Source organism: Fundulus heteroclitus, chromosome 17, assembly GCF_011125445.2.
Source record: "Fundulus heteroclitus isolate FHET01 chromosome 17, MU-UCD_Fhet_4.1, whole genome shotgun sequence".
In the NCBI taxonomy this organism is placed as follows: domain Eukaryota; kingdom Metazoa; phylum Chordata; class Actinopteri; order Cyprinodontiformes; family Fundulidae; genus Fundulus; species Fundulus heteroclitus.
Genome location: NC_046377.1, coordinates 16,661,983 through 16,689,044, shown reverse-complemented (window position 1 = coordinate 16,689,044; position 27,062 = coordinate 16,661,983). Strand labels below are relative to the sequence as shown.

Sequence of the window (27,062 nt, the reverse complement as noted above, 5' to 3'; positions counted from 1 at the left end):
TAGGAATCGTTGTGGACTTTAGGAGGAAATCACTTCCTTAATGCATTAGCATTTATTCTTAAAATCATTTCAAAACCATAAAAGTCCCCTGAAAAGCGTCTAGAATTGGGCTAGTATTGAGCTTCTATTCATTCTATTTGACTGTATGTTAATACTAATTAATGTATGACTGAGTTAAGTTTAAAGTTTTAAATATTTCTGAAGTGGGATTGTGTGGAGTTGTCCTCAGCAGTCGGTATCTTATCTGCAGCAGTAACAAATAAGTCTAGTGTAAGGTTAAAAAAAAACAAAAAAACTTTTGCATTATTGATGCAAAATACAAAAATATTTGCTTGTATGTTTTATGTGGATTTCTTAACACAGCTGCTGTATGTTAAAGTAGAAATATAGGGCAGAAATCTGTAAGCAACTTTACCTTGTATTCAATCTTTTTTTATTTAGATCTTATCATAAGACCACAAAGCGGTGCATAAGTGTGAACTGAAAGGAAAATAATTTTCCTTTCTGATTATTTTTGTTAAAGATCTACTGTAGGAAATATGTTGTCATCGTTAAAGAAACGCTCTTTTGTCTATTTTGAGATTTAAAAAAAAGAGGATGGAAGAAATGTTCTTTTTTTTGTAGATATTGATGTGAAAAATTTTACTTAAAATTAAATATTACTGGCAGTTTTAGCATTATTCTGTTGTAAAAATGAAAGGCAATTATTCTGAGAAAAAACTGCATTTATTATTTTTAAATACCATAATAAAAATCTAATTTGTAACCAAAGTTATTCAGAGCCACAGGTTGCAGACCCCTGGTCTATACCATACTGCCTCAGGATTAGTTACTCTCTGCCTTTTTATGAATTATGTTCAACATTTCTACAACAAAGATGTCAAGGGTTACTAAAAGATCATTTGATTGACAAAGTAAAAAAAAAATCTATTCATATCAATATTGGGCTAAGTTTGATCCAGATAATGTAATAAACGCACATTACATCCTGGCTCTAATTTCAAGTGAAGATTCAGACAGCTACCTGCAGGTGAGACACTGACTACTCAGTTTCTCCCTTAATTCCACTGCAACATTTTTCCCTATAAGGATAAAAGTGCATGTGCAATTAATTAATTTGTAGGAAGTAAACCGAAGGATGTAACATGGAGTTTGTGTTGGCAGCTGACTAACGATCTCCAGCCGGATCAGTGCGTGGATCAGGGCCCGACGCCCGGCTTCACCCCCATCCTGTTTGGATGCCACTTCTTCTCCCCTCAGGTATCGTTCAAAAGCTGACAGCATTCAGACAGACGTTGGTTCCTGGTTTAATTGTTTCTTTTTCTGCGTCACAGCACTGTTATTACCACACTGATGGACAACTCTACATCGGCGGCATCAAATCCCACAAATACAACAGCAACAACTGTCTGGTGGATCCAGGCTCGGGAGTTTTACCGGGACTGTATCAGTGCAAAATGGCCCAGCAGAAGAAATTACACATGTTTTGGGACTTTAAACAGGTAAAAAAAAATAAAGATGCAACAGAGAGGATGGTTTGCCTGGAGGGAAGTTAAATGATTTTATTCACAGGGAGGACAGATCCAGAACAGAGACACCAAGAGATGTTTGGAAGTTGCATTAGGAGGGCTGTACTTCAAGCTCGTTCTTCAGCAGTGCAGCGGCCAGCGATGGACGATACAACATGTCATCGACAGCGATACGGCGCATAAAATGCACATTGTTTCAGAGAACCAGGTACTGTGAATGCTGACCTGCAAGTGCTTCATTAAACTTGGGCTTAAAGACGGAAAGTCCGCTGTTGCGACATCCTACTTTCTTCAGTTTGTGGTTCAAGTCAAACAGGATCGTTTCTGATTGGACGGTCATGAATTATCGCCGACGAAGGCGTCCCATTTGTTCTGCCACATGGCGACAGCGCTGTCCTTAAGGTGAGCCGGCAGGGAGCTGAACCTGAAACGAGAAGGTACAGCGGTAGACTGAAGCGTTTATTCTTTTCTGTATTAATCGTGAAACTTTAGATGCCGATATGCTGGTTTACGTTCTTGAGTGCGTATTCAGTTCTGAACACAGTTGAAGTAGCAGGTTAATACAGTCAGAAATATCCCACTAAATGGACCATAAATCACAGGTCTTTTATGTTTAACCTATTTATTTTTCCACTCCTCTCTCTCCAGCTGATTCTTGATGACTTTGCTCTTCTGTGTTGGGCAATGCGTTTGAGTTGCTGCTGCTTAATGTCTCAGATTTAGAGGACCTCGCCACAAACGGACGGTCCGACACAGAATCAGCCGCTCAGTTTCATAAAAGAGACCCGTGTTGGTTTGAGAGGAGTGGAAGATGTTAAAACATGAAAAACACTGAACAGAGGAGGTGGCTCATCTTTCTAACACCCCAGGCAATTCACATACCGTATTTTTCGGACTATAAGGCACACCTAAAATCCTTAATTTTTCTCAAAAAATGATGGTGTGCCTTTAAATATGATTATTGTTGCGCTTACTGACTGATTTATGTGGTACAATAAGCCCAGTTAAAATGTATGACTTTGGTTAGCGACAAACCCACTCTGCCTCATTACGGTACACTGCATCACTACCTGATAGGACCCCTGAGCTGTCTACAAGACTGCCTGACTGTAATGTCTGAACTAGAAGAGCATTCATGTAAGGCAGCCCGCGCCTGGAGTACGCGCTAGCAACAATAAACCTAGTAAATTTAATACAAGATAAAAGTTCAGTTTATTTTGGCCTTATGTTAGAAACAGGAGAGAGAGAGCGGAGTTAAGGAGGAAACAACGTTGCAAAGCAACAATGGCTAAATTAGATTGAAATTTGAGACACATATACGCTCGTGTTTGGCAGAGAACAAACATCCTGTTCACTTCCGGAAGTATCTCAAAATAAGAGTCTTTGAATAGATAATGTAGTTGTGACAATCTAACATATGCCAAAAAATATGCGATTTCTAATCAAATATGGTCAGTACACATACTTATACATTATGTACCCATGAGGGAAGTTCTCTCTACAGATAATGCAGCTGTGGAGCGTACTTTACAGGGTCTGGTGTAAAATTACGCTTTTCAAAACATGTCCGTAAGTATTATGTAGTCTGTGTATTTCCTCTATAAGGAGACCAGATTTGATTCGTCTAATGAAAACTGGGGACTGATCTGATTTTGCTAAGCACAGAATCGCTGCCTGGGGGGTTGGTTGGGTTTTGTCTGAACTTCAAAGCTCTTCTACGTCGGGACAGCGGCAGGACTGGGTAAATGCCTCTGGTTGCGCTAAACATTTTTACTCCATGATACACCTAGTCACCGTACTGGAGGGACAGAGTAATATTACACACTTGGGAAGAATATATAATGTGCCTTTATAGTCTGAAAAATACAGTTGGAGTCAAGCAATCCCAACCCAAACATTGAGCTGAACTGCGGGTAGGACCAGTGACTATTTGTCCATTTAATCTGTTCACATAATAAACTTGTTACTTCCAACCATGTTCAGTTCCCTTCAACCAAAGCACGTTAGATTATTTATATACCTGCTCACCTTTAGACTCTTAATAATATCAACGGGTTTCAGTCTCTGGTGGTTCGGTTGTTTAAGCTCTAAAGTATTTTGTTACACTTACATTCAGGCATTTTAGGGCTGAACCATTTGTTTAATAAAAATAAAAATCACAACTAAGGCCAATAGAGGCTTATTTAAAGGCATACTATGCAACATTTTTCAGTTAATTAATGTGTTCCATACCGTTTTGGATGATTAAATGAGTCATTTCAGGTCGAACAAAGGTTTTCTCGGCCGCCCTGGTGGTCTGTGGGGGAAATACCGTACTTGCAATTGCAAGAGCCCTCGGCACGCACTCACAGGCTCAGAAGTCTGGTGCGAGTCGGTCTCGCTTTACGGCGAGAACTCCATGTGTTTTTGCCCTGCCATTCACTATATGCACGCGCGAAAGCAACAACAAAGAACCGTGTGTTAACGTCAAATAAACATGCAAGCATATCGAGTTTTATTATTATTATTATTTTATTTTTTTTCTTTTATGTTGGCGAGACGCTACCGCGGCGAGGCGGCGGCTGCGGTTCGGCGAGGCGGTGGCGGTAGCGTCTCGCCAACATAATAATAAAACTGGCGATACGGCCGCCTCGCCAAGATAGCGCTGCGGGAAGCTTGATGTTCATACCTTCACTGTGTTAGTCAATGTTTGTACTGCCGTTTTTTTTCCACTTTTCGTTGCGTTCGCCTGTCTGCTAAGCTCAAAACAACCACGCCTGGCTTGACGGAGAAACCAGAACAGCTGAGCATCTTTACGACAGTGCACTTTTACTTTCGCCCTCTGGGGGGAGCCTCGCTGGAAAATCAACCCCGGTTGCATAGTATACCTTTAACCAAACCTCATTGCCGAGCTGGGAAATAATAAATTACATTTATTTTCCCAGTAGCTGGATAGTCTGTGGTCTCTATGAACCCAAAGTAATGTCACAACTTACATGTTTTCCTAATATTGTGCAGCACTAAGCAAACTCTAGGGCTGCAAGTTATCAGCTTTATAGAAAACATGACTCCAGATAAGTCGCCGTCTATCAGCTACTGGAAGGAATCTTGACATCAGGGTTTTATTGACTTTAAAAACCTTCTAAAATATTGAATATATGGTAACACACGCCCATATTTACATGTATTTTGTTCTATTTATGATGTACACTTGAAAATAAAGACTGGATTAAAAAGTTTTCTGGTGTATTAACTTTAAAGTGTCTTGGTTGAATCACAGGAGAGAGTAAATTAACTATGCCTGTATTACTATGCAATGAAAAGTATAAAACTATTTTAATTGGTGCTAGCAGGGATCTGACCTGATGGAGTTGACCGCCAGCTCTTTCAGCGTGCCCAGGTTCGCCTTCAGGCCTCCGATGCCCACGAAGGCTTCGTAAAAGTCGTAGGAGAGTCCGCTGGTGCCGAACAGAGACGGGTCATCTGAGCTGATCACCAGCGGGTGGCCCTCCGACATCAGCGTGGCCGCCGGGTGGTTCCTCAGATCCGACACCAGCTTCAGCACCTGCACGCCAGAGGCATCGCATTTCAAACACACAAAAGCAAACACCTTGTCCTGGTTATTAAACGGCTTTGACACAATACCTGGTTGGAGATGGGGCAAAGCTCCACAGCTACGTTCCTTTTCCTAGAAAGCTCCTTTGCGAGAGGATGGTGCGCCAGAGCGTAGCCGTGGCCGATCCGAGTGGTGTTGAAGAGAAGAGCATCCAGAATATTTTGGTCTACATCGGTGCCCTCATCATCTGCACACAAAGATACAAGAGGGAAATAAATCTTGACTTTTTCATGTCTGGATGTAGCAAACTGATCTGGCTCTAAATGAGTCCAGAAAATAAAGCCAAGAAACAGAAATTTCACTGCAGTGACAATAAAATACTTTTGACTTTGTAAGATTTAAAGCCATAGTTGGTAATCCTGTTCAGAAACGGTTTGTTATACTGGGTAAAATCGTTCTTCCATCCTGAAATGCATGTGTCAATACATACATTCAGAAAAAGGAGGTTTAAAAAAAAAACATCTGTGGGAGCTGCAGGCCTGTAAAACTGACTAATCTCTGCTGTTTTGTTCCTGCTCCCATACCTCTGTCCCTCAAGTTCTGGTGGTTTCGCCTCTAGTGGTTGTCCCACATGCGCTCAACAAAAAGTCAGAACAATTAATAGCATTTGCAATATATCTTGTTTTAAATAGTCCCTGTTTACAAACATCTTTATCTACAGGTCATATTCGTTGCTTGTGGTTAATGCAGAGAAAAGTCAAAATTAAATTGCAATTATGGTTTAAATCTAATAAAATCGCAATTTTTATTTTTGGCAAAATCGTACAGCCCTATCACGTAATGGCAGTATGCTCCTTCCTTGTTAGTTTCTGCTTGCTGGCGGCGCACTTCTAGCGTTTATGTATCCGGTTAGCTTAGCGGCTAGGTTAGCAGTTAGCCGTTCATTGTAGCTCAGCTGCTCTCACTGTAGACTTTGAACATGGCTGAGAGTCACAAGAAGAAAACTGTGTACACGTTTTTTTTTTAAACATGTCCTGTCTGGCAGTGTAGCATTAAGAATTCTTGTCTTAACGCCAAAGAGAGTCCGACAGATTTTACTTTCACAAGTGGAGCGTTACTGCTTACGCTATAGTGCGCCGCTTGATTTTTATATGCAAATAACTTTTAGATTTTATTCTGGGAATATTTAACATTCAAGTACACGTTTATGAGAAGGAGAGGAAGGCCTCAGTAAAAAGAAATAAGAGCAGAGTGGATTTTGGAGACTTTTTTTTCACGCGGTCCCCCTGAGGAGCAGGTAGGACGGACTTGTGCATCGCAGTTTTTCAAAAAAAGGGACATGGAGAAACTTCCGGGGCAAAAATTCGCCGACTCTACATTTAAGGGTGGAGCCAATCATATGCAGAGGATTTTAAAAGATGGCAGCATGTCAGTTTACAAAGTTGAGATGAGACCAATATACCAACGTCATGACATACAAACATATTAAAACAGGTCACTTTGCACTCATTGAGTCAACAAATAAACATATTTAGACTAAACCAGCGGTCTCAAAATTATCCTAAAACTTTTTCCTTGCCCAACATATCTGAATCAAATGTCTAAATGACATTACTCTGCTAAAGAGCAAACGTCAGGTGGGTTTAATAATTAGTTTTTTCTCTGTTAAAGAGTTTTTTAAACACAGATCTGCAACAATCTTGAAGAACCATGAATGTAATGAAATTATGTTCGTTAGCTGGCTTTATTCAGTCTGAGGATTTTTTTTTCTGTTCTGAATGATAGATTAAATATGAAAAGTTAGACAAATTATCCCTTTCTTTACTCATATCAACATGAAAACTATCTGTTTAGAGTTTACTTTTACATCTGACTATTTCCATAATGCGTAAGGATTTAATTTGCAATGAAGTGGGAACATAAAAGGGGCCGACAATCCTAAACAGCAACAGATCTACAACACAATTGCTAAAAGACAGAATGTAGTAATGGACCAAAGTCAAAGACCTGAGCCTGACTGAAAAGCTGTTTGGACCTTATTAGTGTCCAGATAGTGATGAAGAAATAGCTAAAACTCCTCAACAAAGACAGGAAACAATCAAAGTGATCCTAAAAGTCCACTTTTGTTTCCCCTTTGTGCAGCCGAGATCATGTTTGTAAAACATATCAGGGTTTAGATCCACTCACCCGTCTCCCCTGCATGAAAGAAGTATGGCAGCGATGCGCCCAGTTCTGCAGGAAGGGAAAGTGCTTCTCTGAAGTACCACAGCGTCCCCCCACTGTTCTCCCTGCCAACCTACAAACCGTACAGACAAGCCACATTATGAAGAGGTGAAGCTGATCAATACAGGTTTAACCAACAGGACCCACATTTTTATGATCAGATGCAGTCCTACCATGTCAAAACCTGCAACCACATCTGGGAAGTCCTTTTTCAGCTGGATGGCCTCGGTCACAGCAGCTCTGACCTCAGACACACTCAGAGCCCTGAAGACAAGCAGACAAAACAAATAGAGTTCATACTTAGCATTAGTATTTGATAACAGACACAAATGTGAACAAACTGGGAATAAAAAGGCACCTAGAAAAAGAAATGTCCATGCTTCATGACTTTTTAAAATCACTGATGAATTGATCCAAATCAGGCCCCAAAAAAAAAATGTAATAGCTGCTTCTCATGCTGCACCACCTGACTAAGTTTTACTAAAAACTAGCTCAGTCATTAAATCTTTTCAGATATCTAAAGTATAGCCCAACAACATGAATGTATGGCAATATTCAGGAGAGAAACATTTTTCCAACAGTTTCAAATAAGTTAGGAGCTTTGTTTTAGGATTGTTGTTTTTATCTCAAATGGGCCAGAATCAGGGAAGCCTGATGAAATTGTAGGTGTACACTGCAAAAATTGACCTAAAAATAAGTAAAATTTTCTTAAAGTGAGTGTAGCTGTCCATGATTTGAGCGGGTAAATAAGATTATCTGCCAATGGAATGACATTTTTGCACTTAAAATCGGACCAATTCATCTCCATCATCTTATTTCAAGTGCAGGATTTCTAATTATCTTATTTTAGGGGTCAAAATACTCATTGCATTGGCAGATAATATTATTTACCTGCTCAAATCTTGGACAAAAACACAAACATTTGACTTATTTTTTGGTCAATTTTTGCAGGTCAATTTTTGCAGTGTATCATATTATAACATTAACTGTATGGGTCTTTTTTCATGTTGCAACATTATTAAAAAAAACAATAACATTGTATAAACTTTGAACATCTTTGCAATGTCTGACAAATCTTTCTGTTCACTGCAAATAGGTAAAATGCGTTTATGGATCACCTTTCAAGGCACAAAATCACCAAATGCTGTACAATACATAAAATGTCTTATTAATAAAACAACTACTTTAAATAGAAGACGTTTATCTACCTATTAAAAAGCTCAACAGAGCCCTGAAGCTCCTGTTAAAAATGTTTTATCACCTTTAGTTTTTAGTCTTAAGCCTGATCGACTATAAAAATAAACGTTGACTATGGTCTGTCCCAGAATATCATATAGATACAAATTTTTGCACAAAAAATGTTTTTAAGAAAGCTGAAAAGTGAAGCCCAAACCATCATCCTGCCACCATCACAACATCCCAAACGACAAATACCTGTTTAACACATAACATGCTAACTGAGGTATGTAGCTTTTCAGATGGGATGCCTGGTTGCATGATCTAACTTTGGGGTCAACTTGCAGGGACTTTCACTCCTAGAAGGATCCTACTGTCCAAAGTTAGTTTCAGAGCATCTCCAGAATCTCCTCGCCCCCTTTCCGTGAAGTTTCTGAACTTTTAGCATTAATCTGCGGAGGATACCAGAGAAACAATGACATGGCAAATTGATTTGCTTTAAATGATGGCTTCACATCTTTTGGAAATGGCCTGAAAACCATTTACAGATGGATGTGCAACAGCAAACACTTCTCTAAGGTCACTGCTGTAATCTTTCCATCCTGGCATTGTGTTAAATTGTTATTATCATCTTCCCCCGAACAACAACCGGCCAACCTCCTCTAACTTTTATAGAAGTTCTCACATATGCTGATGATCACTTGATTATATTTCACTGCTACTTTCACTATTATCTACTCATCAAAAGCAAAGTTTGAACACCCTTTTTTTTTTTTAACAAATGAAGATCATGTGAAATTATAACTTTGGGTTAGATTTAAATACATTTAGACACAGTAAAGATGCTTTATATATACACACCAGAAGAATTAGAGGGACTGAACTAGATTTTATAGCAGTAAATTGGCTACTTTTTGACTTTGAATAAACAGAAATAAGAAGAAACTTAGCTTCAGTTTTGTGAAAAAAAAAGAGAAAAATAAAGTCACCCTGCATCATATTTGAGTAAAATCTGTCTTCACAGCATTTCATTAAATATGAGTGTTGCTAAAGCCAAGAAATCTCAAACTTTGCCTCAGCTAGACAGAGACAAGCTTTTTTTTTTTTATAGCTGCTATTTCTGCTTCAATCATGAGATGATAAATTCAATTTTAGTTGAATATAATAAATTGTTACAATAAAGTGTGGAAATCGAGGCACATCGTTTCCACTTTATTCAATTTGTATGTTTTTTTTGTCCAAGTTATTTGAAACGCAGCTCCGGTCTATAACGGCACATCTATAGCATTTAACCATACTACACTTATTTAGATTTGAATAATATTTTACCTGTGGACAGAAATTATGACGCGAGCTCCGAAAAACTCTGGATGGGTTTCTTTGAACTTTGATGTGACCTCCTTGAACATCTTCAGAGTCCAGGTCTTGTCGTGAATGGCTCCATCAAGCTCGTACGTCTGCGTCGGTCAGAGAAGAAACGGAGAAACGTCACCGCTGCTGAAAACTGTTTTAAGACGAGCTCAAATGGATCGTGTGGGAGGAACACACACCCTCGACAGACCACTCCTCAGCTCCAGATACATGATGTTGTCTTTGTGAAGCTCCTCTAAGCCCTGGTAGATGTAGTCCCTCAGAACAGGAGCGTGGGTGACCAACCCTGCAGCTGCGATGAAGGCCTTCTCAAACTTCTCCCACACGACATCCTGGTTTGGATATTCACCGTCAGGATCCTCTGTGAACAGCGTTAGGTGCTGCATTAAGCTGAAAAACACCAGAGGGAAGGGCATTTCTGTTCACGTTCCACCCCTGAACCTGTAAACACGGTGAGGTTTAATCTCCGCTAACCTGTTGTCAAACCCTACATTGTCCTCTATGCGGGCTCTCAGCGACTCCAGCAGCTGCCAGTAGAAGCAGTCCCATCGAGGGAACGGCTGCCGGTTGGAGAACAGGAAACGCACCGAGTTGTCCCAGGTGAAGCAGATGTAGCAGTGGGGTCTGTAGGTGACGTTTTTGACCAGCCACTCGGCGCTCACCAGGGACGAGCTGTGGATGTGGAGCGCTGCGCCTGTGGGCCGAACAGGAGCTCAACATGAAAATATTTACTCATAAAGTTCAGTATTTTGGAGACCTTTAAATGTGTCCAAGTAAAAAAAAAACTGACAAAAATGTCCTAAAAATGTTCATTATAATTTATTTATTAATCCTAGGGCTGGGCGATAAATGGATTTAATCGATTAATTCGAATTTACAATTCTTTAAGATTTCATTTTTGGAAAATCTGGATTTTATTTTGCCAATACACTCATTGGGTTTCCATGAAGAGAACAGCATGTGATGCTGGATATACGTTTAGGCAAATGTATTGTCAAAATATTGTTAAGTGGAAACTTTTTTTTACCCTAATAAAAAAAAGTTTTATTATGGAGTTTTTAATACGAGGTACGAAATGCTTGACATAAAAGCAAGGTTTTAAAATAATTTCTTTAATTTCTTTCTATGAAACAAAAAGAAGGAAAAAAAAAAATCGATTAATCGGATTTGGTATGATAAAATCGGAGGTTTATTTTTTAATCCATATCGCCCAGCCCTAATTAATCCTATTATTACTTTATAACAAAATATTTACAGTTTTAAACCCTTTAAAGTGTAGTTTTAGTAAGTAAAACTGGGAATGACATCTTAACCATGTTCCAGCAGAAAGTTGCACAACCAGTGCTCAGAATAAAGCAATTAGCAATGTAAGCTAACAGTGTGTTTCTGTTGATTTTATATATTTAAATCACTGAAAATGTTCATTAACAGGTTATACTTCACTATATAGGATTTACTGATACATAAACTGGTAGAAGTGCAAATAAACAGTTTATTACTGCAGCGTGCTACATTTTAAACGCACGGTAGCCATATTGAATTTTGAGTTCAGGGTAGGTGAGCCACTTTTGACTTTCCTACTTGGAATATGACTTGAGGACAAAATTAATAATTATTGTTTTTATTATTTTTAAACTTAGAAATGTTGACTCCTGTGCAAACCTGGAATGCACAATTACATAGCATACTTCAAATTTCCAGGACAAGGCTCCAAAAGAATAAAAAATTATATTATTTTTGTCAGAAAAAGCACGCAAAAAACAAAACAAAACAAAAAAACAAGAAAAATACTTCCCTGTCTATCATTTTAAATGTCATTACGGCTGTATTTTCAAACTTTGGTATTAACTAAGATTAGGGCTAGGCAATAAATCGATTAATTAAAATTTACAATTAAGATTTTATTTCTGTTAAATCTGGATTTTACTTAGCCAATACACTCATTCAGCTTCCATGAATAGAATATCATGCAATGCAGAACATATGTTAAAATATTGTATCAAAATATTGCAAAGATGATTTTTTTTACCATAAGAGGAGGCATTTTAATTGACTCTTTATTGATTTTTTAAGCTAGTTTGACGTTACACAAGTGAAGGCAGTTTTTAGGTCATTGAGTAAAACCACCAGCAGCAAACATTTAGTTATATTTTTATTGTTTCCAACGGCAGGGCCGCCATCTTATTTTACAAGCATGTTTCACAGCTTGTATTTAGTCCCATTTTGAATTAAAGTCAACTCTAACACAAAATGCTTGAAATAAAAGAATTTTTTAACAAAAAATAAATAAATATTAATTGGATTTGGTATAATAAAATCTGAGATTTTTTGATTTTTTTTTAAAGCCACATAACCCAGCCCTAACTGACATGGTACTTGTTATAGAACTTTTTTTTTACCCTTTACAACAAAGTTCACAGTGAAAGAGAGACTATTATTACATGAGTTCTTGAACGCTGCAGCTAAAGGTGTCACACAGCTGCAGTTTCATTCAACAATCTCAAATAAAAGTGCGTAGGAATGGGACTGTAGGCTTATCTTTAATGTTTCAACACTTTTCAACCCATTTGTAACCATAAACTGGGATCTTGGAACAATATTTGCCGCCGTCAACGTGCAAGATGTGTCTTACTTTGCAGAGCTGTGTCCTATTTACCCACTGAGATGCAGCCTAAAAATTAGAGACGGCTTAAGTTATTAAACATCCTGAATCTCATTTTATCCTCCATCGGCAAAATGATTAAAAAGTGAGCTATATAAAAAAAAGGACATCATTAAATGACAAATGATTCTTACTGCATGGTTATCTTGCACCTCAGTGTGTTCTGATGTGTTAAAGCCCTGAATAAAACCCTCAGACCAAATTGTAGACTTAATTTAAATGATGATGATTAGCCTTTAATTTAGACAAGCTTTTAGTTTTAATTACTTTAAATTCATGGTTTGCTTTATATGCACTTAGTAATTTTATTCTGTGAAAGTTACGATGGTACATAGACTTTACATGCCATCATAGAAAATGTGTTTAATTCGTAATTTTATTTCTTATTTGTAGTTGTGTTACGTCCCTTTGCAGTGATTTTAAGCCGATAACAGGAATTATGGACTTTGATTTGTGTGTTTTTGCTACCATATCATGCGGGGTCGCTGACATACAGCACCCTCCCTGGTAGAGATATGCAGAAAACTTTAAAATAAATATTTTATGTGCAGAGGCATTAAAACATCTAGGAAAGTATTATTTAAGTACATTTATTAACTGGTAATGAAAAATGCAAAATAGGAAATAATTGATTTAAAGACATTCTCTCTAAAATAAATGCAACATAAATTATACTTTCCATAATAAAATGTTTTTTTCTAGAGAAACTTTAAAATTGTTAATCTATGACTTACTTTTTTCCAAGGGTTTTAAATATGTCTTTTGCCCCTAAGATGCCATTAAAATAATGCAGGTGTAGCTAAAATATCTATTCAACAAAAACCTGCACATAATTACAATCAGGGCAATCATAAAACGAAGGAAAACATCCACAGATGTGAAAAACAAGACAGAACAAGGGTCAAATTTAACTTACCGTACCACAGGAATGAAGATAAAAGGTAAAAAAGAAAAAGAAAAAAGGTTTTCAAAGCTCACTGTTAGAGAAACGCAGTCAAGTGTGCCACCTTAGGCTCATCAAATCTCCCAGAAAACCATCCAAATGTCACAAAGTTGTTTCAGACGTGGCAAGAAAAACCCTTTTTTGTCCTACAATCACAAACGTAAATGTGTGGCGTTTGTTTGACTCATCTAGTTTATATGAAGCCGTGGCTTTGGGGAAATCAGATGCAACATTTTAACAAAGAATGTGGAGGCATAGAGCTAAATAAACATTTTATTCTTTGAGTTTCTACTAATAACTGTGTATATTTTGCCCAGTTTTAAGTACGACGCAGGTTCTGTGATGCTGTGGGCCGGTTTCTCTTAAAAGACCCTGAAAACGTGTTAAAATGATCTAGGAAACATCAGTAGGTCAGTCTCCCCCATTAAACCAGAAGTGGTTTTCTCACAGGTCTTTCAGCAGAACAACGATCCAAAATGAACACACAATGGTCACATGATCCACCTTCTTCGTCGGCTCTCTCAGTCTCTAACCTAAAACTTATACCAAACCTGTCAGATGAGCATCGAGCAGAGAGGAAGACCTGTTCTGTCCTCCTCCTCTCTTTTACTCCATTAGCAAAAGTGGGTTTTATATTGTTAAATAACATAAGGCTAGACAGATTTATTCAGAAATAATCCCGGCAGTTTACAAAAAAAAACAAACCTGAATTAGTCTCAGATCTTGTTTATCTTAACGCGTATCCATTAGATTAGATTAGATTCAACTTTATTGTCATTACACAGGTGCAAGGCAACAAAATGCAGTTTAGGTCTAACCAGAAGTGCAATAGCAGCAAGTGCAGGATAAACAATTGTTCCATATGTACAGGACATGGGTTTTTACTGAATAAATATAGAGATGGATACTATTATAAACAGAATTTTACTGATAGATTTGTCTTATGAGTATAAGATATAGATAACTAGTATTGTGAACTAAATTTACAGCTGGATATGTACCGAATATAATACATACAGGTGTGTGTTTACCATCACCTTTAGGCATCTTCTGCAGCAGTTTGTAGATCGAGCTCTTCTCGATGAGCGGCTTGGCCTTGAAGAAGTGCACGGCCGGAGGAAACCGCGCGGCCGCCATCTCCCGCTCCTTCAACCCGTGCAGGTGAGCGTCCAGCTTCCGCTCGGCGGCCGTGAGCGTCAGCAGGCCTCCCGTCTGCCGGGACACCTCCTGGCGCATCAGCAGGTCCCTGCGAGCGGGGTCCGGCATGCCGTCGCATTCCCTCACAAACCACAGCAGGGTGAGCAGAGTCGGGCCGACTGATTTCACCATGTCCCTTCTACCCCACCGGAGAGGGGCGGCCGTCCTACTGAAACATGCCGCAGCTCTCCGGACGAGCAGATTTGATGCACTTTGGTGCCGGAGAGAGAAAAACAAAAACAAAGTGAGCGATGCATGACAGCTGCAAGGCTTGGTTGATTCAATCTGAGCTCATAAAACTATAAAATATATAAAGCAGATGAGATAAATAAGTATGTTTATATAAAACTTTGATGAATAAAAGCAGAAAAGCGACTAAATCAGCGGTTATTGGAAGCAGATTCATAAAAATCAAGCTTGATTTATTCTAACTAAAAGCTAATTTAAAAGTTCACCAACAACAAATATCACAACATTTTAAAAAAAAAACCTCTGGCTCCATCTTAGAGGGTAAAAACGAAGCTCTCAAAGCAAAACAAACGCAGCTACTCACAAGCCAACAGCAGCTCTCGGTGTCCTCCGCTTGTTTTCCCCGCAGAGACGGACTGCGGCGGCTGAGCATGTCGGCGAAATCCTCGCAGCGGCTGCATAATTGGAGCATTTTTGTCTGACTAATACCATGTGATAAACTAATGAAGGAGGCATGAATGGGCAGGGATGAGTCAAAAAGAGGAGCACACAGGAAGGGCTAATCATTCAGATATCTTTATGTTGTTTTTTTTTTTTTACATTTACCCGGTTTAACATGTTCAAGTTGGACACAATCACACACACAAACAACAAAAAAAAAAAACAATTGAATCTGGAAACCTCATATACAAACAATGCGCCTTCTGGAGTCAGACGCAGAAGAGCGTACACTTGGTGTAACAACAATAAATTAACTCGGTAAGGTCGTGTACGGTGTTTGGTTTTGTTTCCAGGATACCATTTATTTGTCTGTGATTGGTTGGAGCAGACACCCATTAGCTACACAATGACTCATGCAGCTTTTAATGTGCTGAGGAGGTTTATGAGATGAGGAGAGACCGTGACACAGAAGCTGTTTTTGTCATGAAGACTGAACCAATTAGAGGACAACCTGTTAAAAACCGACCAATCACCCCGAGACCACTGAGCTTTAGCCCGTCCCTACAGCTGAGCAGAGCGCCCCCCCCCAGCGGGAGATAAACAGCAATACGTCACACAAACAACACGTCTTTTGTGCATCGGGAATTTGGTTTCACAGACAAAAGGAATGATATCTTCCGTATGACATGTAAAAAATAAAAAGGAGCATTTCTTCTCAAACACAGCGAAAGACCTCAGTCCAAAAACTTGCGGTTCGGGTTGGCGCCGAAGAGAGCCACTCGGATTTCAGGCATCATCTGCAAACAAGGTTAAGAAATCAGATGGAAACTACGGCTTGAACAGACAACACACACATATATGATCAGAAAACATCATCTTTTTTGTTACATTGCTCATCTTCACCATCAGAGTGATTCAATCCACTCACAAAAATAAAAACAGCTAAATGAAAATGCTACGAGAAAGAAATTTTATAGCATATTTTTCAGACTATAAGTCGCACTTTTTTCATACTTTGCCCGATCCTGCGACCTATAGTCAGGTGTGACTTATATATCCAATTTAAATGGTAAAATATACTGACCAACATGAACCAAGGAGCAAACATTACCATCTATAGCCTCAAGAGGGCGCTCTAGGCTTGGGAAAACTAAATGCTATTTCTGTCCCACTTAAAAATTAATTACATTAACTTATAAACAACAAAGACTGAACACATGTTTGTAACGTGGTTTTGCTGTTTCATTCTGCATTCATGCAGCAGGACGTTGCGTGGTGCAGCTCAAAGTGCGCTGACCACAACAGAACTAGGGCTGCAAGAAGGAATCGATTAAATAAATAAATAAATAAATAAAAATAGACAATAAAAAGCTTCGGCAACAAATTTCCTCATCGATTCCTATGTTGAGCGATTAATGCGTCACTCAGCATGTCGCAAAGCCGTCTAGATCATCTGCAGACTGTCATCAATGCTGACTGACGATGAGCGATGTAAACGAGGGGGAGGCGGTATTTTTAAACTGTGCTTTTTTTCCAGAACGCGGCTCGAGCCAGGCTTATAATGCGCTGGCGGAAAAAAGCTGCTATTAAAACATCTAACAGCTGTTTTGTCTCTTCAAAGAAAAAAAAAAGAAAAAAAAAAAAAAAACACCCTTGGAAATAAAATATGTAGAAGGTCAAATGTAGCATGTAGTATTTACATAAAATGCAGCTTGTGCTGAAATGGTCTGTGAAATGGGCTGGAAGTTTATTTAATTGTCAGAAGTGGTGTTTTTGCTCTGGTTGCATCGTTATGCCCGATTATTTCCCCCTAGGTGCACTAGAATAAAGGTGAGATTCAACCAAACAGCTTCACTTCCGTTGTGTTAAATCTCTGTTCATATGGACAACGTTGACTATTAAATGATTGAGTTACAATCAACACACATTTCTTTATTGGAAGCTAAATTATTTATTACCTAATATTACAGTAACAGAACACCCAAGTAGCAACTTTTTTTATGCGCTTATTTGCTTTGTCAGTCGAAACGGAAATAAACTATTTTTTGTCCTATTCATCGATTAATCGTAAAAATAATCGACTGATTAATTGTTGTTAGATCAATTAAAATAATCTTCAGTTGCAGCTCTAGACAGAACCCTGTTACTGGGCTGTCCATGAAGCTAACAACAGCTAGCTGTTAGCTGTTAGCTTAGCACGTAGCAAGGCTAAGCCAGCATGAACTTCCCCGGTTGGAGTTGCTGGCTTGTTATGCTAATTTACCCCATTCAACGTCCCAGGTCTGTTCCATGTTATTCAGCTGGTTGTAGATGCAGTTGTGTAATTGAATAAATTGCCTTTTTTTCCCCTCACTCTGCTGCTTTTTATTTTAGCTTTGGTGTCAGAAAGGTCAGATCAGGAACTTAAGTTGTAGCTTTAAGGATTATTTGTTGTTTGATTCACAATATTAATAATATAAATTTTTAGTTCATCACATTTATAAATGCAAAGGCTGGGGGGAACGGGATATAAATGTCTATTTCCTACCTGCTGAGCCATAAGGTCCAGTCTGCTCTCCAGGGTGTTGGAAACTTTAATTTTCCCGTTTCCGTTATAGATCTCAATACCTCCGGACCTGCAGGGACAGAAACGTCAAAACAATAATCATAATAAACAATAATCTTCAGGGGAACATTTTGGTCGATGTTCCAGGAGGAGGCCTGCAGCTTACAAATCTGGAGAGAGGAAGTTGTCCTGGTCAATCCGGACCTCTAGGTTGCTCTTCACGGCTGCCTTATAAATGGGGATGCTCTTCTGGATGGATGCCTTAAAAAAACAGAAGACAAGCTTTTCAATTAGAGGCAAAAGAGACAAAAATTTAAAGATGATACAAATAAATGTTGGGAAAACTGGATAAGAAACATTTTCCTGAATCTAAAAAAATGGAACAACATTTCCTCACCTGCACCATCTGAACGTCCTGTTTACGACAGCGGATGGTCACTTTGGGCTCCAGCAGCTGATAAAATCCCTGATGTGAAAAGATTATGAAAAGAAATCAAGTTTTCATGTCTTCGTGTGTTTTATTGGCAAACAGTTTTCTATGATCAGACCAGAACTTGAATAAAGAATGATAACTGCTGCAAGTGCCCTACAATGATCTGTCTTTGTGAAGAAGACCTGATCGTAGCACAGAAAGCAGCCGAAACACTTCACACTAAATATTATGACGTTCCAAGCAAATTATTTATATAGCAGGAAAACAACTTCCTGTATGTTTTTTCTGCTCAAATGATCAACCTGAATTATTTCTCAATGCTTGACACAGATGATACATTTGACATTAGTAAATGTTTTTGGGGTTTTTGTAATCGCTGAGTGTCAAACATTTCCAAAGAAATTTCTTTGACCTTCTCGGGTGAAGAAAAAACTTTAGATATAGAAGTCAGGCCTTATTCCAACAAACATTTGCAACAAATCTAGACAGAAGAGACTGAGCTAGGGCTGGGTTATATGACTTAAAAATAAAATCTACAATTTTATTATACCAAATACGATTAATAGATTTTTTTAAACTCCTTTTCGTTTCACAAAAAGAAATTCATGATTTAAAAAAATTGCTTTTATGTCAAGCATTTCGTCTGGGAGTTGACCTGAATAACTAAACACAAGCTGTGAAACATGCTTCTAGAACAAGATGGCGGCCTTGCCTTTATAAACAATGAAAATATAACAAAATGTTTGCTGCTAGTTGTTTTACACAATGAGCTTAGAACAGGCTTCGCTTGTGTAACTTCAAACTAACTTAAAGTCATGTCAGTCCAGATTTGATTTAAAAAAAATTTGTTAAAAGCTCTCAATTCTTCTCCAGAAAACAACCAACTTGGAAATTATCCAACCACAATAGATGCTCATTGTTGGAGTTGACTGGAAAACTTCCAGAAACTTCCACAGACCAGTTTTTTTTAGTCAAGATTTTGCTAAAACATTTCCCCCTTTATTTAAAATCCACTGTTAACAGCCAACCTTTACAAGTTTCAAAATCCAGATTTACTACCATTTATTTGGCACCAATTGTTTCCAATTTCCGTAAACTCTCATGTAAAGTTTAAAACTTTTAACACTCCAAAGAATTTGCAATCCTGTTCATAGTTAAATAAAAAAGTACAAAAAAAAGAAATGAAAGGATGCTTTTCTTTGTTGTCTCTAAAAAAGGTAGTTACTAAAGGAGGGGTTAGTATAAAAATGGCCTCAGATTGCTTCATTAAACTGATTTGTTGGTTAAAACGTGGTTCAGAGAGAAGCTATTTAAGTTTAATGATCTACACTCAGCTTCCCAATTTCTGCTAAAACAATTACGGCTATAAATGGCAAGTGACCAAAGAAAAAGGAAAAAGGCTGCCTGAGATCAGGAGGCGTGGCATAAAGGCCAGACTCCCACCACTGCTGTTTGGCATCAAGGTGAGACCCAATAGGAGCTCATAACTTCATAATCTGACAAATTTAATTAAATTTTATGTCTCACTGACACTCTGCATGTCAGAAACATGCACACAAAATAACCCGAGGGCTTAGTGGACATGATTTATGCATCAGGGGACCCAGGTTGGAGAAAACCTGCAGTTTGCAGCAGATTTTTGGCTGCAACAATAGCTCCACTTTTAGGAGAAGCTGCAGCCGATTGTTGTTCAATTAGTACGCCACGAGTTAACCAGCCTCACATGCTCTGAACGGGTGAACTTTAAAAAACACTGATGGGTCAGACTCAATCTGAGAAGTCTACAAAATGTCTGAATCCCACAACAGATAAGACACCATATGATCAATGTTCAGAATAACACAATTAAAGTTAACTTGTTGCATTTTCAAGGAAGTTCCCAGTTAATCTAATATGTGGGCGAATACCCAACAGATCTGTGTCTGCGACTAGACGAAACCAACAGAATATACATTATTATTTTAATTTATCAAATTAAATGAAAAAAAAATGAGGCATTTCCTGCAGCTAATTGGTAAAAATGAGCCATTAATCATTGCATTAAAATGTAAAATGTTACTGATAAGAGGGGCGGGTTCAGGAAGCAAGGAGTGCAAACAAACCTGCAGGAGCAAGCCGTCCATCAGGGATGAATACCTGGCTGGATCTTTAGCGATGTTAGCAAGCCGCTGGCGAGCCTCGTTCAGCATGTCCTAAGGGGATAACCGTGGACGTAGATAAGAGATTTCATTATCTCCACTGAACGCGCGTCTCATGTGACTGTAACAATGACAGCGGGATTTACGAAGTACAGGGGCTTACCGAGATCATATCATCACGGGCCTTCAGCACCTTCAGCCGGGCCTGGTTCATCAGGTTTGACATTTGACTGTTAGACAAATAACAGACACATTGGAGCTGCTTAGCTTTCTAAATGGGACTATATTTACCCGTGCAGGCCTGGTGAAAGAGCACCGCAGGGTGAAGCGGTTAAACACAATTACAGGAACACGGCTCCGCGTAACAGCAGCCGCTTTGTTCTTAAAACGGCTGAAGTGAGAAATAATAGGAGTTGATGTGTCCTGTGATGTTTCGCCACGACTCACATTTTCTTCTGCTGTTCAATCTGCTTCTCTTTCTTCTCGTAGTACTCCATGATCTTCAGCCTCTGGGTCTGGACCAGACGGCCCTTCTCAATGTTAAACTCCTCCTCCGCCTGCAGGGACAAACGGTCGGGAAATAAAAATCCTCTCCCATGTGCTATTCTTGGTGTTATTTTTGACCAAGACGTGTCATTTAAATCCCATATTAAACAGGTTTCCAGGATTTTCTTTTTTCACCTCAGGAACATTTCCAAAATTAGAAACATTCTATCTAGGGGTGATGCTGAAAAACTAGTCCATGCATTTGTTACTTCAAGGCTGGGCTATTGTAATTCTTTACTATCAGGAAGTCCACAAAATGCAGTTCAAAGTCTTCAGCTGATCCAAAATGCTGCATCAAGAGTTCTGATGAAAATCAACAAGAGGGATCATATTTCTCTAATTTTAGCTTCCCTTCATTGGCTTCCTGTTAAATCAAGAATAGAATTTAAAATTCTTCTTCTAACGTATAAAGCCCTTAATAATCAAACTCCATCATATATCAGAGCTCTGATTACCCCGTATGTTCCTAACAGAGCACTTTGCTCTCAGACTGCAGGTCTGCTGGTGGTTCATAGAGTCTCTAAAAGTAGAATGGGAGGCAGATCCTTTAGCTATCAGGCTCCTCTCCTGTGGAACCAACTCCCAGTTTTGGTCCGTGAGGCAGACACCCTGTCTACTTTTAAGACTAATCTTAAAACTTTCCTTTTTGACAAAGCTTATAGTCAGAGTGGCTCATGTTACTCTGAGCTATCTCTATAGTTATGCTGCTATAGGCTTAGGCTACTGGAGGACATCAGGACATATTTTTCTCACTCTGCTGAGTTCTCCTACTGTTCTCCAATTTGCATTGTTTGTTGTTATTTCAGCTTTTAACTTTTTGCTTTCTCTCTTTTTTCTGCATAGTAGGTACACCTGGTCTAGCGTTGTTAGCTGAGACATCATCCAGAGATGACGGCTCACCCGCTACTACCATCTAATGTAGAAAGGATTCCTGGTTCAATGTGTGCTTCTGTGCTTTCTGTGTCTCTGCTCTGTCTTCCGTAACCCCAGTCGGTCGAGGCAGATGACCGTTCATTCTGAGCCTGGTTCTGCTGGAGGTTTTCCTTCCCGTTAATGGGGAGTTTTTCTTCCCACTGTCGCTTCATGCTTGCTCAGTATGAGGGATTGCTGCAAAGCCATGTACAATGCAGACTGTCCACTGTGGCTCTACGCTTCTTCAGGAGGAGTGAATGTTGCTTGGAGAGACTTGATGCAACCTGCTGGGTTTCCTTAGAGAGGAAACGTTTTAACCAATCTGTATAATCTGATTGAATTTGACTTTGGAAAGTGCCTTGAGATGACATGTATTATGAATTGGCGCTATATAAAAAAATTTAATTGAATTTAATTATTCTTTTTCCGTACTCATCCAGATCTGGAAACTCCTTAAAAGCAACTTCCAAACTTTCCCAGATTAGACAGGAACGCTGGGAATATTATGATTCATTCGAGTTTTAATTTGTAAGACATTCATAGTCTTAAATATGGAAACCTTAAAAATTGTTTTTGAAGGCAAGGTTGAAATTACTTGAGATACACAAAACTGTTTTTAAACAAATATAAACGCCTAGACAACTATTACTATACTACTCCGACTACTACTAATACCACAAAGATTAAATACAAATATATTGTGAGAAATGTAAAACAAATAAGTGTGAAAAATACTCTCATTCTTAGTAAAGACAAAAAAAAGATAATTAAAAATGATCATTGTTGGAAAACTGAAAAGCTAAAAAAGTTAAATTAAACTTTAATCTTTTATAAAGCAAAACCTAAGATGTATTAGTAAAAAGCAGTCAGTAATCCTTAAAGGTTTTTTTTTTATCAAAATTACCTCCATAAAACAGTTATAGATATATTTTGCAAACAAGATCCAATTTCCCTTCCAACTATTTAGATTATTTACATTAAAATAATGAATTAAACCAGAATTATATGTAATTAAAACTAAATCAATAGTATAATTCAAACGTTTATACACATTCATGTTTCAGCAGCGCTTATATGGTGCCTTTAGCGCCCCTAGTGGTGAGTCTCATCTATTGAAGAGAAAATGTGAGAAATAGTTGTTTAACAGATATCAGGTCATCATATAATTTATTCACAGTAGTACAATTAAAGGTCATGGTAAAAAAAAAAAAAAAAATTAAGCCTCAATCAAAGGCAAGGTTTTGATCTGGTTTTCCTATCATTTCCTGTCTGAATTATAGACCAACAGAGGAATAAAGCCGATGGATTTCCTGGTTTCACAATAATAAAAAACCCTGCAGGCCCCAATGTGAAAACTCATGTCTTACAAATCGTATCCAGAACATTATCAGCAGAATAAAAATATATTCTATAGAATGAGAAATGTTTATATAAAGCAATAATCTTAATCAAACTAGCATTTATAGCCAGCAGTGTGTGATGATGACTGTGTGTTCATACCTTTGCATCAATTTCCTCTGCCTTCTCATTGGCCTCCTGCTCTATGAAGGCCATCATATGTTTAATCTGTGGAGAAAGACGAAAAAAAAATTACTTTTTACAAGAACAAAATTTATATTATCGTGCATTAGGCCAAAAATTAGACACAGCTTTGTTTTGTTTTCAAAGAAATGTTATTGCTAATCTGAAGCACCTTTAAAGACTGTACATTTCCAAGATAGTTTTTTTTATATATATATATATATATATATATAAAACAGTACGGACCCTGGAAGAAGTCTAGTAGTAAAACTATTAAGTCAGACAATTTAGATATTATTGGTAATAACAGTTTATTGTGCAAAACAGGATTTGTCTGTAATCATTGTTATGTTTTCTCCATTTTCCCAAACTGTTCGTCTTCAAATTTAAAGCACAAAAAGGGGAACACCTCATTAATGTTCAGTGTGGATTATCTAGATTGAATAAAATCACATTAAATAACATTTATTCTGTAATTCAGGTGTGAAGTGACTCCGCTGACAGCATTTATCACATTAGTGAGGACCGTTTTGGTTCATTTTGTTGCAGGTCAAAGCAGAAAACCACCAAAGTCATTTAGATCTATAGGACCTAAATAAGAGTATTTACTCTTAGAATGAATAACGAAATAGAAATTGTTTGAAATTTAAGCCGAACCCTGACTATCTGGAGTACAGCCTGGGTGCGACAGTGACCCACAGGAGTTGAAATTATTTATCTAACCTTTACAGAACCAGGTGAGACGATTGAGAATAAGTCCTAATTTACAACGTCAATCTTCATAAACTAGTAGGAAGACATGTGCAGCACTGTCTAACGGGAATCCCTTATCCTTTTTATTTTATGTTTTGAAAAACTAGATGCTTTAAACTGGTTTTCATCAATCGGTTTTCAAACTGCCTGAATTTTTTTTTAAATATGTTTTTCTGCTCTTTCACAGATACTCATTTACATTATTTATCAAATAACTTGACCCAAGATTAATTTAGGCACAAAAAGAGGGCTAAGGCCAAGTGGCAGAGCTGTGTTGATACATAAAACATAAAAAATAAATTAATTATTTAAGTTCTTTAACACTAGCAGTATATCACAAAATAAAAAAAATGCAAAAGTCTGAAAGACAAATTATTGTGGCACCAACAGGATGATTTTATTGAAGATATTTCAGCAGGAATATTAAGTATCTCTAAGGTCCTGTGTCAGGTTGCATGAGACCATTTATGTTCCTACTCCTTAAGTTATGACATTTTGATGCCTGACACTTCTCTGTTAGTCTACTTTCTTTAATTATTTGAACACACACACACACAGGACAAGTAGTGATAGGTAATATACGTCATCAGTTTACTATACTATTTACTATTTGAAAAACAAATAAACAAACACTTTTAGAGACATACAATGCCTCACAAAGTATTCAAACAAGTCAGGGTTATTCTCTGTAGAATGCATTTCTTATCCAGAAGTTACATCTGCAAATTATTACCAGCTTTGCAAATCTAGAGCCTTTATTTTCTGACCATTCGTCTTTGTAAAATATCTTGTGTGAAGGTGAATCTCTGCCCCAGTCTCAAGTCTTTCTAACAGACTTTCTTCCAGCAATGTAATGTATTTAGCATTGTCCATCTTCCAATCAAATCTTACCAGGTTTCTCGTCCCTGTGGAAGAGAAGACTCCTAACAGCATGATGCTGCCACCACCGTGGGTTCAGGATGATAGTTTTGGCCACATTTTTTTCTTGCATGTCAGTCAAAAGGTTTATACTGAGATTAAATTACTTTCAATTTAGTAACTTAGGTTTAAATTGAACATACTGTGCTGGATTTTATTTAGGAGTATCCGATAAAGAACAGAAAGAATACAAAAAATGCGTCACACTTTTTAGATTTTTAGAACAATTTTGAAAATAAAGCATCAAGCTTATTTCACTACACAATTATGCATTGTTCTGTATTGGTCTATTAAAAAAGCAAACAAAAAAAATCCAAGTAAAAAATGTGGAAGAAAACTTTAAGAAGAACAATTTAGCACAATATGTAAGTTTTGTTTAATTTGAGGCTTTTTAAAATATCTTGTTATGGTTGGAGGTAGATGTATGGATTGATGGTATGAATTAAACTCACCAAAGCACAACATTACAGTCAAGAATAGGGCTGAACATTTTTGGAAAATAATCTAATCATCTTAATATTGCGATTTAATGCGATACACCACCCCAGTTTAATTTATCATGTCTTTTTAAACGTACACAAAACAACAAATCAATTTGTTTCCATGCCGTACGGATTAGTTGCTATAAGACCCACAGCATTTAAACTTGGAGCAGAAATGATTGCGTTCTGCCTACGAAATATTTCAACCAAAATTGCAACTTTGACTTTTCTCTGCATTAACCACAAGCAACAAAAATGGCCTCTAAACAAAGATGTTTGTAAACAAGGACTATTTAAAACAAGAACTTTTGATGTTTCTATTAATCGGAATATTATTCAAGAGAACAGCTTTTAGTTGATTTGGACATCAATCATTGTTGAACATAAAGAGCAACCAACAAGCAAGTCTATGTATTAAACTGATTGACCAGAACTTAATGCTATATATGATTATATAAACTCTAAAACAAGTAATAAAGTTAGATTATCCTACTGCTGCAACCCTCTTGCTTCCATGTGGAGCAAACCCACTTTAAACATATTACTGGCACCTAAAGGAAGCGTCTGTTTCCTTAATTGTGACATAGCCAAAAATTGCAGACATCTGCGATTTGGAAATTGCGTTTTTTAAAATCGCGATTATATTGAAAATGCAATTAATTGTTTAGCCCTATTCAAGAATTGTTAATAAGATGGACTAAAAAGCAGCTAAAGTCCAATAAAAATCCCTGGAAAGAAATTCAGAAAACTAGAAACAATGTTCCGGACCTCGTCACCATAAAGTTTGGTTGCTTAGAGGTAAAACAGAAGGTTTGGATATTTGCAGAGGGAGGATAATGCAGCCATGTTTCATGCTCAGACCCCTCCTGCAGCTCCTGAATGTTATTTTCCATCTCAGTCACTCCAGGTTCCTCCTCGGGCCCGTGGCGTGTGTTCATCATGTGATCGTCAGGAAATATGACCTCAATAACTGCTCTACGACCTCAGCTTCAGATCACTGCCAAACACAAAGCTGCTCTTCCGACCAGTGACAGCCATATAAACACTGGAGAGAAGGTGTAACCCCGTCAATGTCACCCTTCTTACAGACGGAGAACAGCTCCTAGACATATGCCTTCTCCTTTTTTTTGTGCTTTCTTCATTTGCAGCAGGAGAAATAACTAACAATATGAGCGTTAATGGAGCAAAGATGAGTGTTTGAACACTGTGTTACCTGCTTCTGAACGTCGGCATCGCTGAGCGCCATGGTCGCTGCTGTTAAAGGTCCACGGAGGCCTGCAGGTGGGGGAGACAAACGAACACTGTTTAAAAAATAATAAGCTACAAGCGACGACACACCACTGCCATTACATATATTAATGTTTTAATTTAAAAAAAGAAGGGTTTAAAATGCTTAAAATGTACCTGATGTTGACAGAGAAGACGGTTTGAATTAATCTCCGCAGTCGTGACTCGTAAAGATGTCCACGGCAGATCAGCTGACCAGCGGGAATCACCTGACCTTCGCTTCTGCTTCATGGGCGGGAGCGACCGGCTCAGAGGCTCACT

The 27,062-nt window shown here is 38.0% G+C and overlaps 3 protein-coding genes across 4 annotated transcripts in view; 1 reads left to right on the top strand and 2 right to left on the bottom strand.

Annotated features, from left to right (window-relative positions):
* Positions 1 to 1,770, top strand: part of LOC105933991 (probable polypeptide N-acetylgalactosaminyltransferase 8) — a 12,046-nt gene extending 10,276 nt beyond the window's left edge. Inside the window, exons 9-11 of the mRNA XM_012873793.3 lie at positions 1,165 to 1,260; positions 1,335 to 1,502; positions 1,573 to 1,770. Coding sequence (XP_012729247.2) covers positions 1,165 to 1,260; positions 1,335 to 1,502; positions 1,573 to 1,746 — 438 coding nt within the window. The 3' untranslated portion in view covers positions 1,747 to 1,770. The remainder of the gene's footprint in view (positions 1 to 1,164; positions 1,261 to 1,334; positions 1,503 to 1,572) is intronic.
* Positions 1,534 to 15,411, bottom strand: ada2b (adenosine deaminase 2b). Of its 2 annotated transcripts, XM_021322187.2 has the most exons (10): positions 15,190 to 15,411; positions 14,477 to 14,847; positions 10,309 to 10,528; positions 10,014 to 10,224; positions 9,793 to 9,920; positions 7,461 to 7,551; positions 7,252 to 7,360; positions 5,154 to 5,311; positions 4,871 to 5,073; positions 1,534 to 1,953 (listed from the first exon to the last, which is right to left on the bottom strand). In XM_021322187.2, exons 1-10 carry the CDS (start codon positions 15,390 to 15,392, stop codon positions 1,866 to 1,868), a joined length of 1,782 nt encoding a protein of 593 aa, XP_021177862.2. In that variant the 5' UTR covers positions 15,393 to 15,411; the 3' UTR covers positions 1,534 to 1,865. The 2 variants fall into 2 exon arrangements, with proteins under 2 accessions (XP_021177862.2, XP_036005051.1); XM_036149158.1 differs by lacking the exon at positions 15,190 to 15,411 and having other exon boundaries at positions 14,477 to 15,114.
* Positions 15,386 to 27,062, bottom strand: atp6v1e1b (ATPase H+ transporting V1 subunit E1b). The gene is made up of 10 exons (XM_036149159.1): positions 26,919 to 27,062; positions 26,728 to 26,789; positions 23,341 to 23,406; positions 20,830 to 20,939; positions 20,546 to 20,612; positions 20,347 to 20,436; positions 18,209 to 18,277; positions 17,978 to 18,072; positions 17,794 to 17,881; positions 15,386 to 16,063 (listed from the first exon to the last, which is right to left on the bottom strand). Exons 2-10 carry the CDS (start codon positions 26,758 to 26,760, stop codon positions 16,001 to 16,003), a joined length of 681 nt encoding a protein of 226 aa, XP_036005052.1. The 5' UTR covers positions 26,761 to 26,789; positions 26,919 to 27,062; the 3' UTR covers positions 15,386 to 16,000.